This window comes from Emydura macquarii, unplaced genomic scaffold, assembly GCF_026122565.2.
Source record: "Emydura macquarii macquarii isolate MOO-44397 ecotype Brisbane River unplaced genomic scaffold, CSIRO-AGI_Emac_v2 contig_1790, whole genome shotgun sequence".
Lineage (NCBI taxonomy): Eukaryota > Metazoa > Chordata > Testudines > Chelidae > Emydura > Emydura macquarii.
The window spans coordinates 4,950,435-4,967,457 of record NW_027131927.1 but is presented as its reverse complement, the minus strand read 5'-3'; the positions used below and the strand labels follow the sequence as shown (position 1 = coordinate 4,967,457).

The following is a 17,023-nucleotide window of genomic DNA, read 5'->3' as shown; positions in this document are numbered from 1 at the left end:
CGAAGCCTGGAGGGAGGGATGGGTCTTCACAGCTGACACACGGCCCTGGGCTGAGCAGTGGCAACAAGAGATGAACATTGCATTCAAAACCTAACGTTAACAAACTGGACGGGACAAAGCCGGGAGGCGAGGAAATTATTTTGACGGGCCAATAAGATATCCATCGGTTTTCCAGCTGCACGGGCAGGTGGTGTAAGCGGGCTGGTAAATTCCAACCTGTCGCAGTGCCGAGATCTAACCTGAGCTTGCTGAAAGGCACCCACGTTACCTTCCAGGCGTACGGGTGAAACCAGCGTAGCAATGCCAGCGTGGGCCCCACTGTAATCTGAGCTCTAGCTGGCAGAGCCTGCCTGAACCGGAATCAGAGTGAACCAATCGCACCAGATTGGGATGAGCAGAGACAGCATTTCCTTAATCTGTTTACTTTCCTGTTTACATCCATCCTTGGGCTTGAGATAGAAACTAGGACCCGTTTTCCTGAATCAAAACCGGAACGCTCCCTCTTCCAGCAGCTTCCACCCACATCTCCTCCCACCCCACACCCAGGGATCCACCACTGGGAATGTCCTTCCCCATCTGTTTCCTTTCAAACATCATACAAGTCTCCATCCCAAGCAATGGGAGAGTCCAAACACAGAGGCTGTCAGTCACTTCCGCTCATTTCCTTCCCACTCCAGAAAGGGATAATAATAAAACCAAGGATCTCACTTCAAAATTCACACACACGCTTTCTTGGCTCCAAATCTACGGTGAGTTTATTGTCATTAGAGGCCCTTGTCATTTCTACTTTACAATGATGCTTCGGACAAAGAAACTAGGCTGCTCCAGCCTCACAATCGTACACCTTGCTTAAAGGGCCTACTGGTGTCCCCCCCCATGCACCAAGATGCAGATTGAAGCCACTTGATTTGAACAGGGAGCAGGCAACCCTGGCACGTTCTGGGGAAATGGACGTCAGATGACAAGAGCTGGCTACCTAACCTCTCCCCTCGCGAGGCAGGCTGCAGGGCTTGGGAAACAGAAGAGGATCTGAGGAATTCTCTGCTCACTGGTGTACGTAGGCGACTGCTCCAACAGTGGGCAGAAGGCCTCAGAGACTGAGTCACTAGTCCGAGATCTTGGACAGGCAGGGGTCACATTTAGCCCTGAAATGGGAGGGCCAGAGGGCTAGAGTTGGAGGTGCATTTTGTTGTATAGGTTCACTGCCATTTACCACTCTTGTTTCTATGTTCTCCCACTGCATGTGGCCAGACACCCCTGCCCACCCTGTCTGGCAGGGAGCAAATCATCGGGACCGCTTGTTCCCCTTCCGCTGAGGGACCAGACAGGGCAGTTTGTGCATGATCTACCTCCGGCCACCTTTCCAAAATAAGAGTTTGTAGCAAGTTGGCTCCTGGCCCCAGCTACACCAGTCCTTGGCAAAACTGGTGGGCTGAGACAGCTGCACCCCCGTAGTGACCAAATGGATCAGTTGCCCCACAGACACAGGGAAGCAGTGGCTTTAGACACCGTCTCCTACCCTCATTCACAACTAAGTGGGGAGAGCAAAGCAGGGTCGCGTCAGTGGGAGCCAGCTGTAGACAGGTGACCCTTTATTTGAGTGTGCGTAACCCCGTTTCCAATCGCCAGCAGGAGCAGCACTGTCCTCTCTCCTCGGAGGGAAACACGATATGGGGTGTGTACGCGCTAGAAGCTAATTAGGAACGGACACCCCTCCCCTCTTTTGTTTGTACTGAGATAATTCCATTTCCCACAGAAACACAGAGCCCACCAGGCCACGGTAGAGCTGGTGCATGGGAATCTCCGCCGGCCGGCTCCCCACTCCCCAGCGGGGGTCTGGAAAGGGCTAAGTCTGATGGCAGTTCTGCAGGCCTTGGAGATGGGATGCCATTGCTGGAACCCGCCCAAGACCATGCTGCGCTGACAGCTCTCCCCCCGCCGGAGCCTGCGCCCCCTCCTTAAGAAAGTTTCCAGGCAGCGGGACCGGAGGGGTCAGATGGTCCGTGAGCAGGAGGGGCTGCACCGGAGAGAGTCACTGCTGCTTGGACCGAGGCCATAGGCGGCTTGCCAGGGAGCCCAGGAAAAGTTGCTGCTTCTTGCTCTTGGACAGGTCGGTGAGCCGCTGCTGTTCCTCCTGCACGGACAGAGAAGGACAGAAAGCCCACGTTACTGGGAAGCTATTAGCCACCGTGGACAGCGACGGGGGTGACTCCAGCCGGGGAGGTGAAGTGATCGGCCAAGTTCCCACAAGGAGTTGGTGGCAGCGGTGGGAACAGACTCAAGGTCTGATTGCCACCCCCATGCTTTCCCCAAGTCCATCCTTCCTACCCAGCCTTCAACAGATGACGCATGAGCAATAACCACTGTGCCAGAATTCAACGGGAGGCGCTGGCCTATCAGCCTGGCTGGACGTGTGCTGGGGAGTGCAGCACACACCAGTTACGCACATGTGTGCGCAGCCCAGGTGGGCCTGTCACTCCTATGCTCAGCATCCCAGTGCGCCTGACAGGTGGAATGCAGCTAAGGGGCTTGTGGGAGCCCTGGCTTCTATTCCCGGCTCTGCCACTGCCCGGCCTTGGGCATGTCACTGCCCCCTTGTGCCTCAGTTTCCCTATCTGTACAATATTGATCGCCTTTATAAAGCCTTTGAGATCTACTGATGAAAAACAAGGGCGTTTTAATTATGATTATTACAAATACATTGGTTCCGACACAGCTACATTAAAGCGCTACAACCCCTAGCATGGATGCAGTTAGGCCAGTAGAAAAGTGCTTATTTCAGGAAGTTTCCAAGTCAACACAGTCACGGCGACGCAATACCTGTGTGCAGAGCGGCCCCCTCTGCCTTCCCAACACCTCCCATGGGAAAGGCTCAGCCAGTGCTCTCACCTGCACCACCCCTCGCGTTGCTGATCCCTCCCACCGGGGTCGACGCAGCTGTCTAGGGTTTTCCATAGTGCTCACGGCTGTGGGATCGGTCACCACGAGCAAGCGGGGGGGCAGGCAAACCAAGAAACGCACATTTCTATTCCACGTGATTAGCGAGCAGGAACCTACCCTGCACCCAGCTCCGCCCTCTGACCCTGGCTGTGTCTTGTCTATTTAGACTAAGTTCTTTGTGACCGGGGCTGTTCTCGCTCTGTCTGCGCAGCGCCGGCACAACAGGGCCCTGATCTCATTACCAGATGCTGCTGTCGTGTAAACAACAACATCCCTCCCTCCAAAACTCCGACACGCTCCACGCTGCCCCCCGCCTTCTGGCGCCACAACCGAGATTGGGGCCGCAAGAGGCCCGAGATCAGCGTCCTTACTTGTTCCAGCTGAGACTGCCTGCGTTTAAAGGCTTCCAGGGGATCGTCCTCCAGGGAGTAGTTTTCCAGCACCGTCCTGACATCCTCGACCCCACTCAAGGCAATAGCTGTCGGGCAACAAGATGCAGGTGAGGAGAGGCTGAGTATCAGCCTGCGAACACGGCAAATGAAGCTGGTTCAGGAGGGCTCTCAAAGGCAGGGATGCTGTGCTGCGTGTGTATACGGCCCCGCTCTGAAACACTGCATGCTCCTGGGAGACACAGCGCTACGCAGGAAGCAGGGAAGAGAGGCCCAGAGGGACCTGCTCTCTGCAGGAACGTAGGGAGCAGCTGTTACACACAGTCCCTTGGCTTTCCTCTAACACCCACCCCGATCACTACTTGGGGGAGGGGAGGGCGGCTGGGGCTATCTCTGGGACTTTCTATATTGAAGCCCAGGGTGGTCAGGCAGTCGCTGACCCACCACCTGCACAGGTGGCAGGAGCTGCCCCTGGAACCGTCCCAGTGGCTCACAGAGCGATGATTCAGCCAGTAAGTACTTCGTGGATTTCAACGCAAAGAGACCCCCACCCAGCCAGCAGCTGCCCCTGGCAGAGGGACAGCCCCCGCTTACTCTTCAGGAAGGCGGCGAGGTCAAAGAGCGCCCTGTCTTCGGAGCTGCCGTCCCATTTCTTCAGCGCCATGCCGTTGAAGGGCTGCAGGCGGAATGCCTCCTTCTTACAGTCCACGACCACCACCTTGGCGGGGTCTCTGTTCAGGCAGGAAATATCCTAGATGCAGGGACACGAGACGGAAGCTGAAATTTGCACTCCCCAGCAGCCCAGAGCCCAACACAGCTCGCACCATGTGGGACGGCCTGGGAGATAGATCTCCCCCACCCAACCCTAGGCTGTGCCTCCAACCCCTCCCCCACTGCAACCCCTCTTCTGAGCAGTAACATGCAGGTGTTTTTGGCATCAGACAACAGAGCAGTTTGAAAGTCAGGGGTTCCTCCAGACCAGCAGTCTCAGAGTTTCTGCTGCGGCTGGGATGCGGCAGGGAAAATACTAGCAGACACAGCCCCAGGAGATGGGCATGGCTCACGTGGGAAGTAACGCACGTGGACAAGTCCATCAGGCACAGCGCTGGAGGACCGGGGGGTCCAGCTACGGGTGGGACAGAGCAGCGTCAGGCCCAGGGGAGGGGGAAATCTTAGGTCTTGTCTCATCAGGGACGGTGGAGTTTGCAAGTTGATCCAACAGCATTTCTGGTCACCCTCCTCTCTCTAAGGAGGCGGTTCCTCTGTCTACACAGCCCTTGTTCTGCCGTCCGGGGATAAACAAGGAGGGCAGCCTGCCACTGACTCGGCCCAACTTTCAGGGCTCACAATGGGGCAAAACTGTTCAAGGAAGCCATCAACAACACAACCCATCAAACTGCCCCACACCTGCTCTGCCAGAAGGGTCACGACGCTGCGGGGTGTCTCCCCCAGAATGCGGATCCCTAGCACTGCGGGAAAAGTGCAGTCATTACGGCTTCAGGTCAGAGTCATATTTCACTGTCCCAGGACGACCTGGCTAGCCCTAAAAAGCCAGGGCTGAGGGACAAAGGATGCCATTCTGCTCTGCGGGATGGCTCAGAGCAAATACTACACTACAGGGAGCTCTTTTGCCTGTGTTTGGAGTGGGGGGGAAGAGGCGCTGCCAACACTGCTGGAATGATGCATCCCTGCTTGTTAGATCTACCCCTCCCCCCCTACCGGTCTGCCTGTCACAGTCACATCACATCTCCCTGGGGTACACATTTTTGCTGCTTCTCCAACTGAAGATTTCCCCTCTGCACATTTCAGGCCACTTCTGGGCTACCCTGCAGCCTTCCCATCAGATGAGAAAAGCAGCCTGGGACTCAGAGCCAGGAACTCCTGAGCCCTGTTCCTGACTTCCCACCACTGACTCACTTCTCATAGCTACGTTCACCACAAAAGGATCCCAAAGCATGCTCACTGCACCACTGAAATGCAGCCGCCCCTGGGGGCAGGGTGACAGGCAGCCGTACACAACACACTGCACGTTCCAACTCTAAGGATAGTGAAGCACTGGGGCAGGTTCCCAAGGGAGGTTGCGGGATCCCCGTCATTGGAGGTTGTTAAGAGCGGGTTGGACAAACCTCTGTCAGGGACAGGCTAGGTTTACCTGGTCCGGCCTCAGTGCAGGGGCAGGACGAGGTGACCTCTCAAGGTCCCTTCCAGCCTGACACGTCTACGAACGTAGGTGGGAGACGTTCATCCAAGGATACCAGGGTAAAACCTGCTCTTGAGCAGCTGATGGGATTTTAAGCGTTCGTGCTGAACAGCGGCTGAAAGAGCTCATCTCTAACCCCCCGAGCTCACTCTGTGCTACTCCAACCATTCATAGAGTTTAAGGCCAGAAGGGACTATTGGATCTAGTCTGACCTCCTGTGTAGCCCAGCCCATTACACACCCCTGTATTGATCAAAGCGTCTTCCAGAAAGGTCCTGCCCCTGGGAAGGATGAAAAGCTGAGTCCGCCTTGCTGGGGTTTGAACCTGAGACTCTGGGTGATTGGCAAAAATCCAAGTGCCTGAGCAGCACAGGAAGGACATTTCACCCGACTCTCCAGCCCCTCAGCCACACTCGCCACCTCTCCCTGCAACGGACAAGGCACAACACTCCCATAGCCCAGCTTAGCCACGCCAGGGAGAGACTGACTTTGCCAGGTCAGTGGGACGTGGTGTGTAGTAGAAAGTGAGTCTGAGACATGAGACCTAACGTAACAGGCCAGGTATAAGGACTGAGGCCTAGTAAGGTGGGCCTGACACTGAAGTCTGAACCGAAGTCTAATACGGCTAAGAAGCAAAGTAACGAAGGCACCCAGTCAGGTTTATTGCAGTGCAGCACAATGAGAAGTGACCTCTATCTTACAAGTACACTTAACATATAAACGCTTTGAAGTCTGACTTCGCTTCTTAGCAGTATTAGACTTTGGTTCAAGCCTATTTTACTAGACCTTATACCTGGCCTGTTACGTTAGGTCTCATGTCTCAGACTCTCACTTTCTACTACAGCACGTTTAAGGCCTGTTTCAAGCACCGACGCGGAAATCCCACTGGCATCAATGGCAGCTCCACCAGCCCAAGAGCCGTGGCGTTAAAACCAACAGGTAACGACTGAGCCTGCCCGCATGCGTCTGGTTCTCCTCCCCTTCACCTGTCCCAGGCCAGCGAACACCTGCCTGCATAGAGCAGGATCCATAAGCTTGAAGGGCAAAACGGAAGATAGTCAGACCTGCTTTTCCATCCCATAATGAGAATGAGGGGTGAATGCAGAAAGGCCAGGGAATCCAAGAGCAGCAGCTAACTCTTATCTAGCACTTTTCATCCATAGATCTTAAAGTGCTTCGCCAAGGAGACTGGGATCCTTATCCTCATTTCACAGATGGGGAAACTGAGGCACAAAGCAGGGAAGTGACTTGCCCAAGTTCAGCCAGCAGCCCAGCCAGAGCCAGGCACTGAACCCAGGTCTCAAGTCCCAACCCAGCACACTATCCACTAGGCTGCACTGTCTCCCCAATACTGTGCCTGGATGATCGGGTGCTGCTCAGATAGAGTGTGGAAGAGACTAATGCATTGGAAGGGGCTGGGGTCAGGGTTATGTGATTGCTGCAGGGTTCTGAAGAGCATTCCCCACTAGAGCCCTTAGGGGGAAAGGGATGGATATTCACCGTGTTTTGCAGCATCAGATCTCTGCACTTGGAGCTGGTAACAGCACAGAAGTCACAACGGCACAACTGATTTAAGAGCTGAGTTAACCAAGGGTTTAATTTCTGTAATACCAGCGGTAAACAGGGCTATGGTACTCGCCAAGAGTTCCTGCTACGCAGCCTCCAGATTGGATTTACACTCGTCGCCCTGTCCCCTCCCCAGTGATATTCCAGTTGTAAACAAAAACATCCCGCTGGGAAATCAACCCCGGTTACGGTACCAGCAAGCTCTTTCTAAAGCATGGACGCTTAGACTGAACAGCAGGGCTGTCCCTTGTAAAGCACCCCGCCCCCTCCAAAATCCACAACAATCAAAACACAGAGAGCTGCCCTGAGAGAAAAGGATGCCCTGCCCACCCTGGGACAGCAGATGGGAGGTGAGAGGGAGGGAGGGCGTGAGGGGGAGAGAGACAGAAGGTCCATAGCAAAGCAAAACATCCATGCTCTTTTGTGGAGCGTGGACAGAGGTGCTCGAATTACAGAGCATGAGGGCGAGGGCTGGGGAAAGAGGGCAGCTTTCCGAGGGCAGAGCGCTGCTTAGATGCAAAGTTGATGTGGAACTATTTCATGGATGCGGGGCATGGCATCAAATGGGGACACATGGCCAACACTACGGCAGCCTCCTTGGGTTCTTGATGCTCAGAGGGAGAGAGGTACAGAGCAGCGATGCCTTTCGAGCTGCCTACATCCCCAAATGGGTCTAACCTGCCTGGGAGAGTTTTAATGTCCAGCCAGGCAGCTCGGCCTTTGTGTCTAGAAGTCACAGAGAACCAGGCCTTCTGCCGTATTCAGAGAGCATGAGTGACACACAGGAATTCAAGGTCGGATAGACAAGGCTGTCAGCGATCATCTCTATATTCGCATTCTGCCACTGTGGCAGCGAGGCAGCAGGCAGATGCTGTGCGTATCAGCACTCTCTGGAGGACAGAGCAAAGTGTAGGAGCCAAGACAACCCCCGCCTCGCTAAGACAAACTGAAATTAACATACAGGGCAGCATGTTTCTGGATGGCCGACAGCTGAGGGGGGCCTCTTATTAAACACAACCAGTGCATCAAGTCAATCAAGGGAAAGCTCTCTGAGGTTTGGGAATAATCTAGTACAATCTTTGCCATGCCGAAGCAGCACAGCTCAGAACAGCTGCCTTTATTTTAAAGATGACCCGGAGAAGGGAAGGAATCGCGTTTCCCCCCATTTTTATCCTTTACAACATAGATGAGGCCCAACCTCTGTCCCCATCCCCCACAATTTTGCTCATTTTTAAAGTTGGGAATGTTAAGGCTGATCTTCCCCTGCTTGTGGTGGATGATGAAGAAAGGTGCATGAGAAGCTTTTTCAGCTGGAAAGACGGGGGCTGGGGAGGTGGGGGTTCTGAACCAAGATCAGTTCTCTCTCAAGTGTTTATTAGGCACTAAATCAAACCAAGTTTTAAACATCTGAAATAAAAGTCACTTTCACCTCTGAATCTGGTTTTGTTTCTTTGGTGTCTGTGATGTCATCAATTTGCCAGTTCTCTCTAGGCTCTTGAAGAGCAGACAAAGCTGGAGTTTGTCTACATCAGGACATCCAGGGAAATTAATCCAAATTAACTTTTAATGGGATTAGTTAAACTGCATTACACCCATGTGGACAGAATTAAAGTGACTTTAATTCATTTTATTTCAATTCACTTCCAAATTAAATTAAGACAAACCAATTTAAGGCCACTAATTCTGAATGAGAGTGTCCACACAGGGATGTAATGCAGTTTAACTAAAGGTGTGAATGTGAAGTGGATTCTTTCATCTGATTAATTTTCCTGAGGCTATGGGTTTGTCTACACCGTGCTGCAGTGCAGACCATGGGTGGGTGTGAACTGCAGAGTGCACCGAAGTATCGTGCTCTCGCTGCCCCACGTGGATGCTGTTTGGCACAACCTAAAAGGTACTTAGTTCAGGTTAATGCAGAGGACTACGTTAGCGCAAACTAGGTACCTTTTAGTTCCCACCAGCAGCGTCAGCACAACACCTTGGTGTGCTCTGCAATTCACATCCCCAGAGTCTGCACTGCAGCCAAGTGTAGACAACCCCATGTCAAGAAGTCCTAGTGTGTGAAAACGAATAGAAAACCAAGACCCCTTGAGGCCTTCCTCATGTATCAAAGGGCACAAACTCAGTATGTTCCCCCTGCTACAGGTCACCTTTAAAAGTAAGATTACAGCCAGAAAGAGTTGCTGCCACAGTCTTACTGCAGGCTCCCCACAGACTGCGGCTCTGTTTGCTGATGGTATTAGCTATTGGCCGCTGACACAATCTATAACCAGGGATCTGCCCAGGCAGCTGCCTCCGGTGGTGATAGTCACATTCTCGGATAGAGGCACACTAGAATTTGTGTTGGCAAAATCAGCAGATGCGCCCCAAAGCGATTAAGCAGAGCTGGAGAGTGAGACGGGGTCACGTCTATATGAAGCTGGGGTTACTCAATGAAGGAGACTCCATTTCCCTTCCAACCACTTCCCTCAGCAAATGCCAGAGGCAATGGAAGACCCTTGAGGATGAGGATTTCTCCTTCATCCCAGCTCAGCAGTGTACACCTTTCTCAAGTGACGACTATAAAGAGTTTATTGGTATATGCTTCTACAAGAATGAATCAGCTGGCGCAGAGGCTTAAATGCACACACTGTTGAGGCTCACAACATAAAACCCACTACATAAGCTGGCAACACTCAGCACCGTTGACGAATCCAAGTTTGGAGCATCACGGGGAGGTGGCAGGACAGGACTGAGGGGCATCAGCAGAGCTGAAGGATGAGGTGACATCAGGATACGGAGGCAAAAGCAGCAAGTTAACCAAAACACACATGAAGCTTTCAGACATGGTCAGTTTCCGACTTACTCAAGCACAGATGTGTTATGAGATTATTTTGAGATCTCCCACACTAGGAAGCACTGATACTATTCAAGCCAGAACCCCTGGTAAAGATACCTTGACATGGTGTCCATCCATGTAACGGGTGGCATCTCGGAAAAGCCGATAAGAGGTGAATCCATGAGGGTCCACACTGTCAATGAGGGGGAATGCCGTCTGGAAGAGAAAGAAGAGGAGTGATCCAAGGCCTGGACCAGACAACCCTGCAGGTTCAAATGTATCTGAAGCTCTTCACTCCGAGACACCTTGAAACACATTTGGGGTCAGCAACAGGGCTTATGAGGAGCAGCGTGCAGGTATGCGAAGCTGAAGAAAACCAGACATAGGTTTCATAAGTCAGGGACAACCTAACGCATACAGGTGGCTGGCAAATGGAAATATCTTCCTGTGAAAAATAATGATTTTGGGGGAAAAAAACCCCAACTCATCCCAAATCAGGACAAAAAGTCAAAACTTCTGGTGCATTTTTCCCAGGAAGGAATTTCCAGAAAAAAAGTCCATTTTAGGAGAGCTGAAACAAAATTTTTCAACTTGCTGACTGCCTAGAGGCAGAATGTGAAACTGACAAGAGGCGAGCAGTTGGGGAGACATGATTCTGATTTTTCCAATAGAAAGGAATCTTTTTTTTTTTTTTTTGGTAAAATAGAAATTTACCCAAAGAAAATTTCCATTTTGCAAAATGGGCATTTTCTGTTGGAAAATTAGTCAGATGGAAAATTCCTGACCAGCTATACTTCCAGAATGTACACAAAGAAGTGAAAGTGCTTTCTGGTCATCCCACTACACCCCCCAAATCCATCATGCACCTTGATGTCACAGGCAAAGTTTGGAAGTTGTAACACAAGAAACACACGCACTGGGGAGTGAGCTGGAAAGGGCATCGGTAATGGATGCTGAGAGGAACAAGGCAAAGTTAGTTAAAGGTTAGTAATTACCAAGGTCTCCAACACACCCCATAAAATTTGGCAACCTCCCCACCCAGCCCAATTTATACCAATATCTTGGGCAACATTGAATGGGGCATTTAATCATTCTGGAGGCAGTGGCTGTGCACAGCTGAGTTCACAGGTGTCCCAGTGTACACAGACTGTGTTCAGACAGTTCTCATGAAGCTGGTGCGTTCCACTGGGGCAGCCCCCCCCGTTTACCCAAGGGAAAGCTATGCCAGATCTCAGCATGGGCCAGCCATTCCCTTGATACGCTTTGAGGGCAGCAGGGCTGACCAGACTCATGCTGTTCCCTCAGCAGGCTCCAACAAGGACAGGGTTTTTTGGCCTATGGACTCAAAGCTCATCTTGACCACACACAACCTTCTCATGGACAGTCCCACCCAATTAGCACTGCAATAGCCCCAATCCAACAGGGTGAATGGAGAAGATGGGGTCCATACATATTCAAATGAGCAGTGGCATGTTCCAAAGGCTGCCATGCAAGCTATTTACTGAAGGCAAGAGCCTGGAAAACTCACGGGAAAGACTTTGCCTAGCAAGAGGGACACACTCTGGGTATAAACAATCAACACCCCTGAACTGAGCTGAAACCAACCCCCCGCCTCCCAGCTGGAGGTTCTCGAGCTGCAGAACAGGGTGCAAGCTCAACTGCTGGAGTCTCTAACGAGAGAAGCTCAGCCTGTCCCCATAGGTACGCTGCACACTCTGCCCCTTCCCGCTCTGTCAGAGCCTGCAGGAGAAGCTCTCCGTCTCCCCCACCCCCGATTTTATCCAAGGCATGCCAGCTGCACCTGTCTGAGGAGAAATCACCGATAACGCCCAGCAGGGCCCCACAGTACTCACCATGCCCGTCTCAGATGTAAAGATGACTATTTCATAGTGCGGTGCCAGCTGCTGAAACAGACTGTCAATGCCCGGTCTCTTCTTAAAGCGCCAGCCGGTTACTAGCTGAGGACAAAGGGAGTGAGAGAAAGAAAAGCCATAAAATGACAACTCGCTACGGCAGGACAGTAGCTGATTTTCACAAAGAGGCTGATATCGGAAGCCTGGCTGGCTTTGCAGTCAAGCCACACAGCATGGAGAGAGCTCAGGGGAAATAAGGTGCAGGGACGTCTGGTAAAGTAACCAGCGGTTCTTCATAAGAGACCCCTCATATATCATCATAGCACCTAGGAACCCCAGGCCTGACTTATCCGGTATTTTCGTAGCACCTAGGACCAGGACCCCATTGCGCCCGGCACTGTACAACCCAGACCACAAAGACAATCCCTGCCCCGAAGGGCTGACCGTCTGAGGAGAAGGCAAGAGACAAGACACACAGACAGAGGGGGGTGTACAAGGGAACAATGAGACAACACTGCTCAGCATAACAGCAAGTGATCTCAGCACACCAACGGCCTGTGGAAAGGGAGTTTGAAGGAGGGGTCTGAGGGAAGCTACTTGGGTCGCTTTGCAGCTGTTTGTGGAGAGCTCCTCCCCAGCAGGAAGGGCAGCATGGAAGAGAGGCCAAAGGTGCGTGTTTGAGAATTTAGCAAGTGGGCGGCTGACACCATGGGCTGATGGCAGGCGGGAGTCAACATCTTGATAGCGAACCACAGATGATAGCTAGGGCAGTGTTTCTCAACCTTTTAAGTAGCAAGTACCCCCTAACTTCTGAACATTTTAATAAGTACCCCAACACTCCATTTTCCACTCTGAGAAATAATCTTTTTCCCCTTTACTGCTGGACGACTGTATTTCTCGTAAAGCAGGAGAGTTCTGAGTTCTGCAGTCCTCTGTGGCTATGGCAGATCACAAAACCCCCTGCTGTTTCTCCCCTCCTTCCTCCATATAGGAGCAAAGGTCAACACCAGCCAATCACTATGGCCTGATGGCAGGGTCACATGGTGTTCTCCTCACACAGGCACTAGCAGCCCACCAGAGTGGATAGCAGCGCTCCCCAAGGCCGTCCCCAGGGGGGTGCGGGCCTGGGGCAAATTACACTGTGTGGGCCCCTCAAGATTTTTATACTGGTAAAATCTGGGGCTGTCATAGTTGTCAATTTCTCTGCTCAGCTAGAACAGTGAAATTGACAAGTAAACCTGTGGGTAGAGCCCGGCTTTGCCTAGGGTGCCATTTATGGTCTGACCATTGTGTCAACCTGTAAAGTGGTCCTGGACAGGGAAGGGTCAGGTGCCATACTGGTACTACAAATCTAAATTTCACTTATGATCTATCAGGATCTCAGCTAATGCAATAACCCACTGCCAGACCTCATGTATCTGTCACAAAAGCACTTGAAACAACATACAAAGAATCTGAGGGAAGGAGCACTCCTCTCTCTAAATCTCTCTCCAGAAAGGGGAACAGCAAAGGAGAGAGAGACTGACTTACCGACCACTCGGGATGGAGCAAAACGCCTGTAAGCTCAATGACCAGGGTGTAGGGAGGCTGGTAGTAAGGTTCTTTCAGGGGGTCTGGAAGCAGCTTCAGGCTGGTGGGCTCGATAATCATCTGCAGGGAAGAGACCCAGGAAAACAGATGAAAGGAGTTACAGGTGCACGAGGAAGCCAGACAAGGAGGTGCCTGGAGCAGTGAGGAAGAAGGGCATAACTATCTGGAACACTACATTACCGTGCATGTGACACAGTCGTACATTACATATCTGCATTACGTATGTCGTTCATTTAATTTCTATGGTGAGCCCCACGCTTCTCACCAGCACTCCCATGATCTGTACAAAAAGGCCCCGCCACCGGCACTACCTCCATCGAAAGGCTTTAGCTCCCAAGATGTTATTCTCATGCCACTGAATCCCTGAGTGTTACTGACAGGTGGCAGAGGAAGGGGCAGCTTCAATCCAAAACTAAACATCTGCTCCTCTCTTTCTGCCGCTGCTCTTCCCGATCCTCCCCCTCCGCCCCTCTGACCTTGTAACCTATCGGCTTTGGAGAAATGTGTGCAACTCCTGTTGTTGTACCAGGCTTCTGTTTAATCAGAGTAAACAGCAAGAGCTGAAGAACACTGTTTAACACCTTGTTACAACTTGCCTCAAAAACGAACGTATGGGAGATTTCAGATAAAATAGGGCTCCCCCCTCAACCTTGTACAATCTGTGCTAGCCACAACCCACTTCTGAAACCAAGACAGTGTCTTCTGCATGTGTGAAGCTGCAGCTGCTAAAGGGATGAGGTCTAAAATGGTCCTCTACTATGCATTTGGGCTTGGCAACGGCCTCTCCACCTTCATGGCCAAGACGCTCAAGCAGCTGGGAGTGTTAACAGGAACCTGAGCTTCTGATCAGAGCAAAGCTGTTGGTGTAAACAGATTTTTGCTGCCAAGGTGTAAGGGACAGGCCACAGTTCAGGCCTGAGGGTTTCTACCTGGAATAGTTGATCTCAACATGAAGACATTAAGGGTGGCATCAATTGTTGTACGGGGAAGAATACAGAAGCCTGAACTCTGATCTTGGCAAGATGAAGAGAAAACTTTTTTTTGAAGCTAGACCAATTTAGACTGGAAATAAGGTGTACCTTTTTAACAGGGAGGGTAATTAACCACTGGAACAATTTACCAAGGGTGGTGGCAAATTCTCCAGCACTGGCAATGTTTAAATCCAGATTAGATTTTTTTTTTTTTTTTTTTTTTTTAAAAAGCTCTAGTTGAAAAGGAATAATTGGAGAGAAGTGCTACACAGCTCAGACGAGATGATCACAGGGGCTCTCCTGGCCTTGGAATCTATGAACTTTCAATATGAGACCAGTCAGCCTGAATGTATTTCACTAACGGTTTGGATCTTTCTTAGGGGATGTCTACACAGCAAAAGCTGTGCAGGACTAGCCGTGCCTGGGCTAGCTCCAATCAGCTCGAGTGGGTGACAACAGCCGTGAAGACAGTGCAGCCTGGGTAGTACAAGCCAGACATGGACCCTGGGTACATACTCTGCTCACTAGCCTTTTCTGTTGCACTATCTTCAGCCCTATCGTTACCTGTACCAGCTGGACTAAAACTAGCGTGGGCTTCCCCTTTGGTAGGGAAGTATCAGCCCTTTATTTATTTATTTTTAAACAGGTGGGAAACTGAGGCACAGAGGTGCTGAATGACATGCCCGAGGTCACACCAAAGTCTGTGGCGAAGCAGGGAATGGACCTAGATGCCTGAAGACCTAGGCTAGTGCCCTATCCACTGGACCATCCTTCCTCTCAAGTCAAACTTTGAATGCCACACACAGGCCCAACTTTGGGGGTCGGGTTAAATCCATAACAGCAAGAGAGGAAGTTTTACAAATTACAGGCAGCATGCTGTCAATGTAAGCCCTTTAGAGCTGGGACAGTCTTTCATCATATGTTTGCATAGGGCCTACCACAACAGGGCCCTCTAGGTGCTATCAGAATACAAATGATAACTAACTGCACGAGACATACCAGAACCATCAGGATAGGGGCCCAGGTTCCCTATTCATAAGAGTTACACTTGGCTCAAACCTGTGAAATTTACACTGGAGTTTTTACTGGACTAGAGAGGACAGGATCAGCCCTTTAATGAGCTGTTTGAGGCCTGCTGGAGGGTTTGTGCAGCTACTCACCTGCCTATAGTCTTTGAAGTATTTATATGTCCTTCGGAGCTGCTGAATCACCACTGGATCTGCAAAACAAGAGGAAGAGTCGCATGTAGAAGCAGCATCTAGAGCGGGAAAAATCTTCACGCCAAACACTGCAGCTAGCAGGAAAATGAAACCCTGTGTCCTGAGGGATTCTGGAAGGACCATATGCACATGGGCTTGGCGAGAGGAAAGGTGCTTTGATGCTTGGGGCACCAGAGCTGGGGTCAATTTCCAGCTCCCCACTGATTTCCTGAGGGACCCTGCCCAAGTCACATGACCAGCATGCCTCAGTTTCCTACATGCAAGACATGGTTAGCATTCCTTTCTCTCACAAACATGCTTTACTCATTCATGACCATAGAACGCCAGGCGATGGCAATGGCAACATATAAAGTACCTAGGGCGGCAGATACAAGATAGAATTTATCATTTCATTAGCCCTGCATCCTTTTAGGGGCACAAACTCCTTCAATTACACTTGCACCAAGGAGACTCTGCACAAGAAAACCAAACCAAAAACTGGAGATGCTGTAAGAATTTGCTTCAGCAAAGGGTCTGATTAGTTAAGTACCAGCATCCTCCTGTAGCATCCTATTCATGTAAGTCAGCCTTGCAAAAGTCTATGCATCCTCTTCCCCAGGCCAACCAGCACAAGAGGCAGCATGTTCTATGGGACAGTGCTGCAGATGGGGAGTCAGGCTGTCTGGGTTCTTTTCCCAGCTCTAATACCAACCTGCTCTCTCACCATGGACACGTCCCTTTCCCTCTCTATGCCTCTGTTTTCCAGTCCACCCCTTGTGTAGACTGTACATTCTTTGGGGCAGGGTCTGTCTCTTATTCTGTGCCTGTGCAGTGGCCACCATGGGGGCACCCTGATCGCTGGTCTGTGCGGCACCTGGCAAAAAGCATGTGCCAAGCAGCAATTTTTTTGAGGCATAGGATAATTTTCCATGATCACCAGAAACGGGAGAGGTAATTCAGTGTGGGGAGGTGGGTGACAGCAAGCAGAACTTGAAACTAGTCTGGCAAAATTGCTGTGGCAATTTGTGTGTTAAAATAGACTGGCCCTTTCAAACTTAATTTCCTTTATTTACGTGTCATTGTGTTGCATCAGTGAAAGGTGGGGGCAAAGTGGGGGGAAGGAAGGCAGGTGCACATCAGTATAAGAACACGTTCTCTAGCTGCTAATCAGGGCCAAACTACTCAAGTGTCTCGAGATTTTGGGGGGCCCAAACTTGAGACACTAAAGGTGATTCTCAGAAAACAAGGAGCAGTTCTCCCTTTGAAAATTAGGCCCCTTCCCTTTAAAGGGTGAAGCTGGATAATCAAAAATTTGAGGCACCCAAAATCACAAGCCACTGTTGAAAATCTTGGTCCATAGCTTTAAAAGGGAAGGAGGGCTGCCCTGAAAGAGGCGCTATAGACAGCATTTCTTTTGGGGACACTGCTGCTGTGTCTCGATTAGAAAGCAGACGTCTAGGGGGAAAAAACACTCAGTAGCGCAAGCAACAAAAACATA

General features: G+C 51.1%; 1 protein-coding gene across 1 annotated transcript in view; it reads right to left on the bottom strand.

Annotated features, from left to right (window-relative positions):
• Nucleotides 1–591: 591 nt before the first annotated feature.
• Nucleotides 592–17,023, bottom strand: part of TIMM50 (translocase of inner mitochondrial membrane 50) — a 46,929-nt gene continuing 30,497 nt past the window's right edge. The window contains exons 5-11 of the mRNA XM_067556762.1: nt 15,487–15,545; nt 13,296–13,415; nt 11,766–11,870; nt 10,030–10,128; nt 3,924–4,080; nt 3,312–3,418; nt 592–2,134 (exon numbers count right to left, since the gene is read on the bottom strand). Coding sequence (XP_067412863.1) covers nt 2,033–2,134; nt 3,312–3,418; nt 3,924–4,080; nt 10,030–10,128; nt 11,766–11,870; nt 13,296–13,415; nt 15,487–15,545 — 749 coding nt within the window. The 3' untranslated portion in view covers nt 592–2,032. The remainder of the gene's footprint in view (nt 2,135–3,311; nt 3,419–3,923; nt 4,081–10,029; nt 10,129–11,765; nt 11,871–13,295; nt 13,416–15,486; nt 15,546–17,023) is intronic.